Here is a 15391-nt window from a genome sequence, read left to right as displayed (position 1 = left end):
TTGGAATCAATAAGCACCTCGTTGATATAATAAACTGGTCGTTGAACCGGATTCTCTTTTCCAGCCTCCTTGCGCTCCACAACAATAGCCACACTAACATCCCGAGCATTAGCAGCCACATATAGTAATAAGGGCTCTTTGTCAACCAGAGCCGCAAGGACATGTGGCTTGGCTAACTGTCTCTTCAAATCCTCAAGCGCTTTATCAGCAGCATCACTCCAGACAAAGTGATCGGTTTTCTTTAGCATCTGGTACAAAGGGATAGCCTTCTCTCCAAGGCGACTGATAAACTGGCTTAAGGCTGCAATCTGGCCCGCCAAACGTTGAACATCGTTGATACACGTCGGTTTAGCCAGAGATGTGATTGCCGTGATCTTCTCTGGATTAGCTTCAATGCCCCTGTTAGACACCAGAAAACATAAAAGCTTGCATGCCGGTACACCAAAGACACATTTGGCCGGATTAAGCATCATTTTATAAACCCGGAGGTTATCAAAAGTTTCCTTCAAGTCACCTATCAATGTCTCCTCCTTTCTGGATTTTACTATAATATCATCCAGATATGCATGGACATTGCACCCAATCTGTTTATGCAGACAATTCTGGACGCAACGCTGATAAGTCGCTTGGGCACTCTTGAGCCCGAAAGGCATAGATACATAGTAGAAGGCTCCAAAGGGAGTTATGAAAGTTGTCTTCTCCTGGTCCTTCACTGCCATTTTGATCTGATGATAACCAGAATAAGCATCCAGAAAACACAAACGGTCACAACCTGCTGTAGCATCAATAATTTGATCGGTACGAGGTAGAGCAAAGGGGTCAACTGGATAGGCTTTGTTTAAGTCTGTGTAATCCACACACATACGCCAAATGCTGTTTTTCTTAAGTACCAGCACCGGATTAGCTAGCCACTCATGGTGAAAGACCTCCACAATAAACCCTACCGACAAAAGTCGGGCTACCTCCTCACCAATAGCTTTACGCCTCTCTTCGTTGAAGCGGCGAAGAAACTGCCTGACCGGTTTAAACTTAGGATCTATATTAAGGGTGTGCTCAGCGAGTTCCCTCGGTACACCTGGCATGTCAGAAGGCTTCCATGCAAAGATGTCCCGGTTCCCATGGATGAACTCGATGAGCGCGCTTTCCTATTTCGTATCCAAGTTAGCGCTGATGCTGAATTGCTTGGATGAATCGCCAGGAACAAAGTCAACCAGCTTAGTCTACTCAGCCGATTTAAATTTCAGCGCCAGATCATGCTCAGTAGTTGGCTTTTTCAAAGAAGTCATATCTGCCGGATCAACATTGTCCTTATAAAAATTTAACTCCTCTGTGGCACAAACTGACTCTACATAAGCTGCATCACCTTCTTCACATTCCAAAGCAATCTTCTGGCTCCCATGTACTGTGATGGTCCCCTTATGACCCGGCATCTTAAGCTGTAGAAAAACATAACAAGGCCTTGCCATGAACTTAGCATAAGACGGCCGTCCGAACAGGGCATGATATGGACTCTTGATTTTCACCACTTCAAAATTCAACACCTCTGATCTTGAATCATGATCGTCTCCAAAAGAAACTTCCAGAGCTATCTTGCCAACTGGGTATGCCGATTTACTAGGCACCACACCATGAAACTCGGTGTTCGACGGTTTGAGATTCTTATCTGTTAACCCCATGCGACAGAAGGTTTCATAGTAAAGGTATTGATACTGCTTCCTCCATCCATAAGCACCTTGGTAAACATATACCCCCCAACCTGAGGTGCCACCACCAAGGCCAGATGACCCGGATTGTCAACCCGGGGTGGATGATCTTCTCGACTCCACAGGATGGGCTGTTTAGACCAGTGCAAATAACGAGGTACTACCGGTTCAACAGAGTTCACGGCCCTTTTATGAAGCTTTTGATCGCGCTTACATAAGCTAGTGGTGAAGACATGGTACTGCCCACTATTCAACTGCTTCAGATTGCTTTGATAACCCGATTGCTGCTGCTGTTGGTTCCCCTGATGGTTGTAACCTCCCTGGTTGCCCTGACTGCCTTGATTGCCATGCCCGGTTTGGTTGCCTTGGAATCCTGAACCGGAGCTGCCACCTCCATAACCCGGCCCATGGAAACCGCCTCCTGAACCGCCGGGCGGTCCATTGTCGTATTGAAAGAGATTTGAGTTTTTGAACTCCCGCATAATGAAGCAATCCTTCCAAAGATGCGTGGCCGGCCTCTCCTTTGATCCATGCTTTGGGCAAAGCTGATTTAGCAGGCGTTCCAGATTGGGGCCTGACCCCCCACCCCGCTGGGGCAGTTTACTCTTACGCCGCTGACCATTATCCTGGGTGTTGGTGTTAGCCACAAAGTCCAGGCTATTATCCGCTTTATGTTTACCGTTGTTCCCATGACCTGCCGGGTTATGCTGCTGCCCCTTCGCCCTGCCGCTCTTCTTTCCCTTCCCTATCTTCTCATCATCAGACTCGGGGTCCTTGGTACTATCAGAGTCGACTTATTTCACCAGAGCCGCCATAAGTGTTCCATGTCATTACAATGGCGTTTGAGCCGTCCCAACTTCAGCTTCAAAGGTGCAAACCGGCAATTGCCTTCCAATGTTAAAACGGCTATCTCAGCGTTGATGCAGTCTGATGAATGCAAAATCTCCGAAACCCGGCGCACCCAGTGGGTTGTTGGTTCTCCTTCCTCCTAGACACATGCAGCTAAATCCACGATTGATATGGGCTGCTTGCACGTATCCCTGAAGTTCTGGATAAACCGGGCCCTTAACTCGGCCCACGATCCAATAGAGTTGGCTGGCAGATTTTTCAACCATGTGCGAGCTGTTCCCTCCAACATCATGGTAAAGTATTTGGCACACGCCACTTCGTCCACATCCAGCATCTCCATTTCCATCTCATAGCTTTCCACCCATGACTCGGGGGATAAATTGGCGGTGTAATTCGGCACCTTGCGCGGGCCTTTGAAATCCTTTGGTAGCCGTACGTTGTGCAATGCGGGGACAAGACATGGTACTCCCAAAGAATCAGAAGTAATCCCCAGTTCCACCAATGTTGTTGGACGAACCGAAGTGAACTGACGAACCGGAGTGAGTTGTCCAACCGAAGCTTTATGCTGTGCTGCTAACTCGTCTTCCCGTCGTGCCCTAGCGTGATCCACTACATCCTGAGCATTGCCACCACCACCTGTCGGGTTATGGCCACGGGGCGGATTACGATTCCGCGCGCTACTTGATACGGTCGGTTCATCGATATGCCTGCTGTAGCTCCGGCTTGGGCGGGGAGTATAATGAATACTTTCACGGCTATATGAATAAGCCTGCTGCTGAGTCAAGGCCGTCTGAAGGAGCTCCCTAGCTCGTCGTGTTTCAACCGCTACTAGGGACTTGCCATCAATCGGGAGAGCTGCCAATCGTGAAGCGGCGGCAATGATGTTATCCAATGGGTTAGAGGAATGTCCCGGAGGCGTTGAGACATGCCGTGATGGGATATAGTTCTGACGAGGCTGAGGCGGCGGATCCACCATGCGAGGCTAAACCGGTGCCCCGGTCCCAGGTGCCTCTGCCCGGTTTACCACTGGCTGGTTGCTGGTGCCTGCTCCTGGCGTGTTAAAGAGATTTCTTGCCTCAAAAACCGGTGAGAGGTGTGACCGGTATCTTCTTATCATGACATCATCTGACCACTCTGATCCAGCATAAGCCGGTAGGCCTGAGCCTCTAAATCGGCCTGCTCTGTGGCCATCCTGGCATTCTCTGCCGCTAGGTCCGCTTTAGCTTGAGTTATCTGATCCTTCACCTTTGCAATCTCTGCGTTGTGCTGATCCCGGTTTGCCGCGTCGACCTCTGCTGCCAGCAACGTTGCCAAAGCATCAAACAAATCAAACAAAACCTGAGCCAGAGGTGGCGCAGAGCCCCCTGCCCTCGCTGGTGTTGCTGCTGCTGAACCATAGATCATTGCCGTGGTGGTAGAAGAGTGCTGCGCTGATTGTGTACCGGCCATGAAGACCGCGACCTGACTCGGCAGATCAAGGGGGTCCGGAATACTGTCGCCATCGGAACCTCCACTAATCCGGCCACCCTGCAGCTTATGCAGTGACTCGGTCTTTCTGGTTGAAGACTCATCATCAGAACAGACAACAGTTTCACCACCAGATGCCGATCTATCCTCATATTCCACTCCATGGATGACAACTACGAAGGAATGCTTTATGGCGGGCTGAACCTGGGCAGACCTTGCATGCTGGGCCGTCTTGATGATGTCGGTGTAGATGTCCGGCTCAGGGCCCGGTTCACTAATCTTGCCGATGAAGACGTGAATTCCACCAAAGGGGACCCGGTACCCGTACTCAATTGAGCCAGCCTCGGGACTCCATCCTGCATCGTCGACGTAGAGCTTGCCGCGATGACTTTTAGTCATCCGACCCACAACGTATCCCTTGAGTCCTTCGAAGCTGCCCTTCAAGAACTCAAAACCATCATGCGATGGCCCCACGGTGGGCGCCAACTGTCGTGGTTTTGTCATGGCAGATGTCCTTGTGAAAGGACTTAGTCGTGGAGCCCTCGCTACGGGTTAGCTTAAAGGGGTTTAAAGCGGACAAAGGATGTGAGAGTTTATACTGGTTCTGCCCCTTACGATGAAGGTAAAAACCTACTCCAATTGTGATGGAATTGCTAGGGTTTCAATGACCAGGGAGCGAATCCACTTTGCCTGTCTCTCGAGTTTTTGTGTGTTGTCCCTAAACCGCCGCCGGGTCGCCCCTTTATATGCATAGGTCGACACCCGTCGTTTACAGAGTCCCGAGGCCAGATCATCAACGTGTCCAGCTCGGTCTCTATTCCTTCTATATTACAATACAAATTACATAACAATTTCGGTTTATGTCTACAGGCCTTAACCCGCCTTTGGGCCTTGGGCCTTCATGAAGCGCCACCCTTCATGTCTTCATGGGCTTCAAATAAGGTAATCATCATGGGGATAACACGGCCTCTCCTGGCCGGTTTATGTCCAATAGTAATATCCCCAACATATAGGGAATGCAAGGTCAAGTGACCAAAGTAAACCACAAGTAAGGAGTTAGGGTTAGGGATAACCGAAGTCACGGAGACGATGATGTATCCCGATGTTCACTCCCTTGGAGGGAAGCTAGTCACCGTTAGAGAGGTGGATGTTACCACGAAGGCACACCAATGCCATGAAGGCTCACCCTATTCTCCTCGAGATATCACCACGAAGGCGATTCCCAACCACTAGTGGTAGACCTTCAGGCGGCCTGCAAACCTCCACAAACTTTTTGTGGGACAAATCACAAGACGATTCCTCATCAGAGCACTTCTATTGCCTAGGAGTCTCCAACCTCCAAGAGTAACAAGATCAAGGGGGAAATGCTCAAGACTTGCTCAAATCACAAATTGCTTTGGTCAAAAGAGAGAGGAAGAGTGGATCTATGCTTGGGTGAAATCTCACTCGAGAACTCTCACAAATCTCTCCAGGGTCTGAGATTTGAGATAGGACAAAGGAGAGGGTGCTTTTCTGAGATGTGGGTGAATATATTTTGTGTTGCTCAACCCCTCCACGAAGTGGGTAAGGGGTATATATAGTGTGGCCCCAAAACTAATCGTTGGACTGTAAAATCCCACGAAAGTACCGGACGTCTGGTAAGTACCGGACGTCTGGTAAGGACCGAACATCTGGTGGCTGAAAGAGCACCAGATGTCTGGTCGCTGGAGTTTTTGCACGGGCTGAATGAAACATCAAAGACAGAGAATAGTAGCACCGGACGTCCGGAGAAGACCGGATGATTGGCAATTTGACTCTGTATAGGACCGACCAGATTTCTGGTGGAGACGGAAATCGGATAGTTTCTTTATGTTAAGATGCACTGGATTTCCAGAAGGTTCCGGGCGTCCGACGGGCAAGGAGTGATCGGACGTCCGGTAAATACCGGTCGACCGGTGAGACATTACTTGGTGTATGTGTAACATAGGATGGAGGATGAGAAATGAAAGATATAATAAGCAACTATGGCCATTGAGCAAATCCTTCATGAACTCCTTTGATCCCCTCTTACTAGAGCGAGATCCCTATAACTCAAGAACATAAAAGAGCTACACTAGATAGCTTCCAGAATCCATACTTGAGAGAATATGTTTCTTCGTTGGTCATCAATCCACAACACTAATGCCAAAGGAACTAATACCTTTGACATGAGCCTTTTACTTTGAGCTTGATGTTGGTGTTTCTTCTTGGCTCAAGTTTAAGGCAAGACACTGGTGAAGTCTTCAAGTTGCTCCCCCATACACAATGTGGGAAGATTCGCTTTGTATTCATCTTCATTTGTCCAACATCATTACTTGATGGCATCCTTTGATTAGCACCAAGCTTTCTCATAAGTACCAAACTCATGCAAATTACGTTCTCTTGTGTGATGATCATTTAGAATTTGCTCTTCAAGCCTTGTCTTGGTCAATCTTTAGCTTTACTCGATGATCAATCTTGATGTTTGGAGGACCATTTCTTATGAGCATGATTACATCCCCAAGACGCCCTAAACTGAAAAAGTGATCAACACAACTTTTTGTCGCTACGTCAAGGTGAATGATTTTGCTTTTTGAACCATCTCAATCTGAGGTCGTATGCAAAATCTGCAGCCCGAACAGTCTAGTCTGATAATGTGTGGAAAAGTTATGCCCATACCAGGCACCCAGACACTGATGTCTGATACATTGCATGAGTTATTCGGACCTCAAGACTTCCTTAAATGAAAAGTGTTCGACACGACTTTTCTTCGTCTCGTCGAGTTCAATGATTTCCATTTTACATCATTTTAATCCGAGATCATATGTGGCCTGTAGGTCCCAAATACTGAGCTGCTATCAATGACCTTCATTCCAGATTCTGAACTGATGTTGATGGTGTTCATTTCAAAACTAAACATGGCTAAACTCATCACAACCTTTGATATTTTCCAATTAATTAATGTATTTTATTTTGATCATATCTTGTTCATCACCTATGGAGTAAACCTTCATATATAACTTGATGTCATTGTTTCTTCATAAGCATTATCAAGTCATAATGCGTATGTTTGTGTTGATGGATTTCATCCTTCAACTCATCCAATATTCTTCATGCATTGCCAATGGAACTTCCCTTTAAATGTATATCTCAATGCAAACATTAATCCATTAGGATTGTCATCAATTACTAAAACTACACATGGAGACTATATGCACTTTCAGTTTCTCCCATTTTGGTAGTTGATGTCAATCTCAACAAGAGGGTTTATTATGATAACACCCCTTAAGACCTTATTCTAATAACACTTCCTATTATTCTGATAATAGTACCGAGCTGACCCATAGCTATGAACTAACCCCGCAAAAGGAAAAGACCGAGCTGCACGGGGCAAAAAGAGAACTACCCCGCTCACTCTTCCCACGACCTCCATCGAACTCTCTGCTCCCCCTCCCAGACAGCCACCTCCCATGCCCCGCACCACTTCCCTCCCCCACCTTCTCCGGAGCAGCAACCCCAACCCTCTCCACCTTCTCCGGTGGCGCCGCCCACCACCTCCTCCGGCCGCGCCCGACGAGGCCACCTTCTACGCTGGCTGCCACCCTCTTCTTTCTTCCGCGCCATCAGCGGTCATGGCGGGGATCCGGCCGCCCTCGGCCCTCGGCGCGGCCTCAGCCACCAGATCCGGCCACCACGACCATTGGTGCGGCCACAAATCATGGATCCATCCGCCGCACACCCTCGGGGGGGGGGGGGGGGGGGAAGCCGTCCTCTCATGCAGCCCAGCGCCTGATCCGGCGAGCTCCACACCGGTGCCTCTGTACCGCGCCGCCGAGGCCCGAGTCGTCCTCTCCCTCTCCGGCAGGGAGGCCCCGTCGAGCAACTCCCCCGCTTGCCACCGGGAGGAGGCCGCCCGTGGCGGATCCGATGAGCCAACCCACCTCCTCATCTCCCTCGCGGCGGATCCGACGAGCTCTATCACCATGCGCCAGCGGGCGGACCCCCTCCCTCCTCCACTCACGGCGTCGTGCGCATGCGGCGGCACCACCGTTTCTCCTAGCCGCCCCCCCCGCGTATGTGATCTAGCAAGGGCAGTAGCTACAGGTCTAGGCAGCGGCAGCTCCTCCGATGCGCGGTTCAGGCAGTTTGGCTGTTTAGTTCGCCGGGGACTTCCGCATCAGAGAGGCACGGCGCGACTAGCCACCACCGCAACTTGGCCCTTCTCTGTCGCTAGAGCAGCATGAGCGTGCCGGTGCAGTGCACTGCGACTCCGCATGCAGTGCAGATCGGGGTGGATCTGGGCCGCCACACACCTGGCATCCCCACTAGACCTCTACCTTTCTCTGAACTTCACTGCATGTAGTGTCGGTGACTGTAGCATGCAGTGCAGCTCGCCCCGGCGTGCACCTCACCCCTTGACCCGGCGTGCACCAACTCCTCTATTCAATGTGCACTTCTCTAGGGACACAATTTCATTTTGGAGCTATTTTTGTTTCAGATTTTGCCAATGCAGTGCGAGCGATTTGTGTCTGAAGGACCTGATCTACTCATGGCCCTCTCCCTGCTCCTTCTTCTACCCTACTTTTTTACTTCTTCAACCCCCGTGGCCTTCGAAGAGAATTGAAGTCTGCTCGCAACGGGTATGCAGTGCACGGCCTGATTGTTTGCAGTTTCCGGATTCTAGTGGGCTCTAGAATCTACTCGACATCGACGAACAGGCAAAAACACACGAGTGACAACGAGGCTGCTATTGCAGGTCACTTTTTACATTTGGGAGCGAGACGGACTACTGCACAACATTTTTTGTTGTTTGTGGGAGAGGGGAGAAACAACAGAAAAAAGAAAATGTAAAACTGTTATGCAGTGCAGTTTTGTTGTTCACATATGTGTATCTATGTTATTGTGCAGCTGGCCTGCCTCTAGGAGCCGCCACCAGTGCCCTGATCGGCCTGGCTATGGAATGAGAGGTTCATTTTGTAGTGGTGGTGTGGTTCGCTTTGTAAAAAAGGAGAAAAAGAAATTCTCATGAGAGGTTCACTTCTCTTTCTAATGCATCTTGTTTTCTTTGTGGGACGATTGAAAAAAGTAGTTCACTACATTTGTGTGGCAGCTCATTATCCCTCTGTATGAAGTGCAATTTGTTTCGTGTGTTTCAAAATTCATTTGACTACATCGAAACTTGCAGTGCGTTTGTTCCTCGGATGTGGTTCACTTTTGAGAGTGATGTTGTTCACTTGCGCACATGTGGAATTGCGGAAAAATAGCGATACAACAAAAAAAGCAATGTGGTTCACTATGATATATGTCGTTGTTCACTTGCCCCCATCTCTGCGGTCCGCTCTTGTTCATATTTTTTTGAAAAAAGACAACAAAAATTCGTGTGAGAAAAATTTACGTTCTACAAAAGAAATCATGAAGTTCACATTTGACCGTCTGATGTAGTGCGGTTTTCATTCTGAAGCAGTGCGGTCGGCGTATGATGTTGTTCATCCCGTAAGTGCAAAAAAATTGTTACGGAAGCAAGAAAAAGTAATGCGGTTCACTTCTTGATAGTGTTGTGGTTCATTTACACCCGATGAGAAGTTCACTCTACTTTCTCATCCTTGAAAAAAATAAGTTTGAATAAAAGAAACCAGGCAATTCTCTTACCCGTCTGATGCAGTGCGGTTTTTCGTCCGATGCAGTGCGGTTTTCAGTCGGATGAAGTACCCACGTCGATTTGGGTGTCACGAAAACAGAGTGTCCGCATTTCGGTAAATTCGAATTTCCTCTTAAACCATAAAGAATTAGAGAGAGTGTTCTACATGAAAAAGTTGCGCCTCATCGATATCTTTCCAATGGCGTATCGTTTGAATCATTCCGACCAGCGGTTTGTAAAACTTTTGCGAAAAACGGCTGCTGTCACTCATTGTCCGCCGCACGATTTTCAAAATTAACTTAAAACCGTAAGGAATCTCAAAAATATTTCAACATGTGAAAGTTGCACCTCGTCCATAGCTTTTCAACAATATATTACACGCCTCGTTTCGACAAAGGTTAAAAAACTGGAGCGAAAACAGTACCAAAAATTAGAAAAAAATTGAAAAATAGAATTCCGCGATTTAGTAAATTTGAAACTTCTCTTAAACTGTAATGAATTAGAGAAAGTAATAGATATGAAAAAGATGCGCCTCGACGATATCTTTCCAACGGTGTATCATTTGTTTTATTCCGATGAGTGGTTTAAAAAATCACGAAAATACGCTCGCTGCCCCTATTCGTGGGTCGCACCATTTTTGAAACTGCTCTTAAACCGTGTGGAATCTCGAAAAGTGTTCAACATGGCAAAGTTCACCTAATCCATAGCTTTCCAATGATATATCATACGCCACGTTCCGATAAACGGTTAAAAAACTAGAGCAAAAACAGTACTGAAAAACACTGCGTACAATTTTTTACGACACGAAGTTCACTAGTGTGTATTGCAGTGCTCTTGCTACAGAAAGTGCAGTGCACCTGCGTTGAGCGTGCAGTGCGGAGGGTTTAGGGTCGCGCTATTCGTCACCCTGGGTGAGGAATACTTATTCTTCACCCCCTCTATTTTACCATTAATGCATCGTAATTTTACGTTATGTAAGTTTTGTCTTATTTCCGACGCAAAAAAGGGACCGTAAGAAAATATATAATCGCCATAAAAAATATTTTGTGTTATGTAAAATTACAAACGTAAAAACAGAGTCTAAAATACACATAAACTGCAAATTTTCTTGTCTTATGACCTATATTTTTATTTTTTTATGTCAAATTTTACGTAGTGAATCAATAGGAATGTAACTATTTGAATTCAAAACGTAATTTAATTATAAAATGATCGTAGGATTACCTCGGGTGAAGAATAACTTATTCTGCACCCTAGGTGATGAATAGTAACACTATATATATAGTTATTCTTCACCCCTCTCTATTTTAACGTCAATGCACTGTATTTTTAGGTTTCATAAATTTTGTCTTACTTCATATGTAAAAAAGAGAACATAAGAAAATATATACTTGCCGTAAAAAATATTTTATGTTACGTAAAATTAGAACGTAAAAACATAGTGTAAAAGATACATAAATGCGATATTTCTAATCTTATAATTTTTTTGTTTTCTTACCAAAATTTAAGAAGTGAATCAATATGAATGTAACTATTTATATTCTAAACGTACTTTATTTATGAAGCGATCGTAAGATTACCTCGGATGAAGAATAATTTATTCTGCACCCTGGATGATGAATAGTTACACTATATATAGTAATACTATTCATCACCCATGATGCAGGATAAGTTATTCTTCACCCGAGGTAATCTTATGATCGCTTTCCAAATAAATTACGTTTACAATATAAATAGTTACATGCATATTGATTCAATATGTAAAATTTGGTTTAAAAAATAAAAAAATAGATTATAAGAACAGAAAAATCACATTTTATGTATGTTTTACACTATGTTCTTACATTCGTAATTTTACGTAACATAAAATATTTTTTACGGCGAATACATATTTTCTTACGTTCTCTTTTTATGTATGAAATAAGACAAAATTTATGAAACGTAAAAATACATTGCATTGATGTCAAAATAGAGAGGGGGTGAAGAATAACTATTCCTCACCCAGGGTGACGAATAGCGCGACCCTATATAAAATTGTCTTTAAAGTGCAATTCATCAGCACTTTAAAGACAAATATGCAATTCATCCGAAGATAAATTTTATACTTGAGGTGGTTTTGATAGCATCAAGTGTCACAAAGATACTTGAAATTATCAAAACCGGTTGTACTAGCATCAAACACTACACAAGCATTTGACGTTAGCACACCCACAATATATAGAGCAAACTCCCCCACAATATATGCATGTGTGAATGAACTTTGAATGCCATTGCATATATTGGTTGATATAAACTAGGTGAAGTTTTCTCTATATACAATAGTCATCCATGCAACACCACATATATAAAAATTGTAGGTAAGCATGAATGACAACAAGCACACTAAGCGCACGTATCTTCAAACCCTCTAAACTTCTCCCCCATTGGCAAAAAATGCAAAAATGGGAAAAATCCAGAAGCTGATATAGTATGAGTTCCTCCTTAATGTATGCATATTACAATACATGAGTGAAAATTAAATGCACATATTCAATGACGAAAATTTGAGGAGCTCCGGATCTATATAATGCAACAAGGTATTATGATATGAAAAATAAGCATTCTACATGTGAGAAAAACTTTCAAAAGATCCAAGGAACATATTTTGGACACGATATATAATATGAATACCCAGTTTGATCGACATGATAAGAATGGGTCCAACATACATTCAGAAAACATGAGTGCACAAGATTATATGCAAACATACAAGCACTCACTACTCAACCTCTTACCAAGACCACCACCGAATCAAAAAGGAAACAACCGAGGTGACCCGCAAGGAGTAAATGATATCAAGGTAAGGTATGAAGTTTCTTATGTATAAAAATTTCTAAGTGGACAATAGTAGTCTATGTATCCACAAAGAAACTTGCATACACAAAATAGTCACAATTGATAAGAACATGATATGCACAAGTGAATCCATTATTACACAACTGTGATCCTAGCATAAGACCAACTGAAAGGATCAAGGCACATGACATAAAGCACATGGCAAAAATTGATCTCATTTGCATAACAATGAGTTACTAACTAAGATAGCCAATACGACAAGCAAATAAAGTTTTTTTTTTTGCAATTTCCACAAAATTTCACATGAGAGAACATATTAGGACTTGATATGAAATTAATTACTTAATTGGCATATTTTGGGATAAGTGAATCATGAATATGATTTTATAGATCCCTATTATATGCTATTTCTCAAATGTCTCAACATTGTAATAAAGTGTCTTCTAAGAACATGCAAGAAAACACAAATATGAAATCTACAGAAGGTTGACTCTATTTATGTATATGTGTGAAGTAAATACTTGTTACCAAGAAAGCATTGGTATGAATTAGTAAATCAATGAGTCATCCAAGCTTGGCTCTAATTCCTTGGTGGTGTCACCACCTTCTTCATGAATAAGCCAAGCACATAATGCATCTCCATTGTACCTAAAACAATTTAAGTACAATATGGTCCCCAAACTTATTGGGTCATTCGAAGTAGTTAGCATAACTACAAAACATAAGGTAAAACCAACTAAATACGTGCATATGGATATGGATGTGAGTTTCATGCACATCTTAATGGTTGAGGATTTGATTCCATTTGATTAATTTACCCTATATATTCGATCAAAGAAAGCAAACGAGGCATGAAGATATACAACTAACAAATATGCATGCACAAGCCTACCAAGATCCAAGGAGATACAATTTGGACACAAGAACACGTAAACCATGAATACTCCAATAACACACAAATCATTCATGTTGGCCAAGTTGCATCGATGTGATGTAGCAACACATGATCACACATAGAGTTCCACATAAGAACCAAGCAAAGCCCACGAGCATACAAGATATACATTTCAGACATACTCATAGGCATATCTTACTGGAGTGGATACAAGATAGTAAGAGCAATGAGATAACAAGCTCCTATAACTACACAAAACCAAGAATATGAACTCAAACAAAGACAAGCGAGAACACATTTGTTGGCGAAATATAAAATGCAAGGTGAAGCACTAGATGAGATTCAGATTATCTTGACGGTCTACCACATAATTAATACCATTTATAAGAGGAAAAAATGGTAATTTAAATTATCATTCGGTGGTAGATTCTAAAATAAGCACAAGATTGTCTATACTAATCACAAGCATAACATAAGAGTTTAGCAATAAACACAATGCATGGATGGCATATTTTCAACATTCCAATTGGATATATCATCATGCAAAGTAACAATTGGAATGGCTTGAATCAAACGATTTCCCAAATACAATTGCTAAGAAAACCATGGGGAAAACTGCAAGAAAGATATACGCAAACAAGTCTAGAGGATGCACACCAAAAAGGTGTTAACGTAATTGGGAACTTGTTGCGATAGCAAGCCACAAATATATAAGGTAATATAACAATATAAATTATAGTGGCAATCCTCAGTTGTTCACATTAATAAGGATTGTGATGTGCACAAGCATATCACTCCCCCATAATGTGAAAACCCATGTATTATACATCAAAGGCATATGAAATCCAACTATAGATAATCAATGGATGAGAATATGGATTTCAAATGAACTTGGCATACCACATAGTAACTAGGTACTCTTGCATAATAAATACCGGGTGGTATCCCATATATATATGAACATTTTAGGTTTGTGATGTGCATAGAGCATAACACTCCCCCATAATGTGATGATCCATTAATATCTCAAAAGAGCCCAATAAGATGCAACTAAGATGTAATGAAGGCTCGAGACTATACACACAAATATATGACGTGCATAGCAACCCACACATGCTAGATACACAAATCAAGCATACTATGACGCACAACATATATGAGTTCATGCTAGGTACAAAACCTAAACATGCAAGGGCAAGTAACTTTCAATGTAGAATATATAAGTACAAGTTATCGCCTCGAGGAGCATTGGAATCACAAATATGATGATAAACCACTTGACTTGGCTTGGACCATGATAAATGCTGAGAATCATTTTTCTTCATGAACTAGCCAAGTCTCCAATGCCCTCCACGCACCTATTGATCAAGTTTGAGCTTGATGGTTGTCGGTGTCAAAACCGGCGGATCTTGGGTAGGGGGTCCGAACTGTGCGTCTAAGGCGGATGGTAACAGGAGGCAGGGGACACGATGTTTACCCAGGTTCGGGCCCTCTTGATGGAGGTAATACCCTACGTCCTGCTTGATTGTTCTTGATGATATGAGTATTACAAGAGTTGATCTACCATGAGATCATAGAGGCTAAACCCTAGAAGCTAGACTATGGTATGATTGTATGTTGTCCTACGGACTAAACCCTCCAGTTTATATAGACACCGGAGGGGGCTAGGGTTACACAAGGTCGGTTACAAGGGAGGAGATCTACATATCCGTATTGCCTAGCTTCCCTTCCACGCCAAGGAGAGTCCCATCCGGACACGGGACGAAGTCTTCAATCTTGTATCTTCATAGTCCAACAGTCCGACCAAAGGATATAGTCCGGCTGTCCGGAGACCCCCTAATTCCGGACTCCCTCAGTAGCCCCTGAACCAGGCTTCAATGACAATGAGTCCGGTGCGCAGTATTGTCTTCGGCATTGCAAGGCGGGTTCCTCCCCCGATTACTCCATGGAATATTTTTGAACCCAAGGATAGTGTCCGGTTCTGCAAAACAAGTTCCACACCCCACC

At 44.0% G+C, this 15391-nt stretch overlaps 1 protein-coding gene across 1 annotated transcript; it reads left to right on the top strand.

Annotated features, from left to right (window-relative positions):
• The first annotated feature begins 7417 nt into the window (after positions 1-7417).
• Positions 7418-9114, top strand: LOC125541590. The gene is made up of 2 exons (XM_048704960.1): positions 7418-7616; positions 7662-9114. The coding sequence occupies exons 1-2, from the start codon at positions 7487-7489 to the stop codon at positions 8258-8260; spliced, it is 729 nt and encodes a 242-aa protein (XP_048560917.1). The 5' UTR covers positions 7418-7486; the 3' UTR covers positions 8261-9114.
• Positions 9115-15391: the final 6277 nt, after the last annotated feature.

The sequence above is a fragment of the Triticum urartu genome, chromosome 2 (genome assembly GCF_003073215.2).
Source record: "Triticum urartu cultivar G1812 chromosome 2, Tu2.1, whole genome shotgun sequence".
NCBI classification, from domain to species: domain Eukaryota; kingdom Viridiplantae; phylum Streptophyta; class Magnoliopsida; order Poales; family Poaceae; genus Triticum; species Triticum urartu.
The sequence above is the reverse complement of the archived record's forward strand: the minus strand, read 5'-3'. Positions and strand labels throughout refer to the sequence as shown.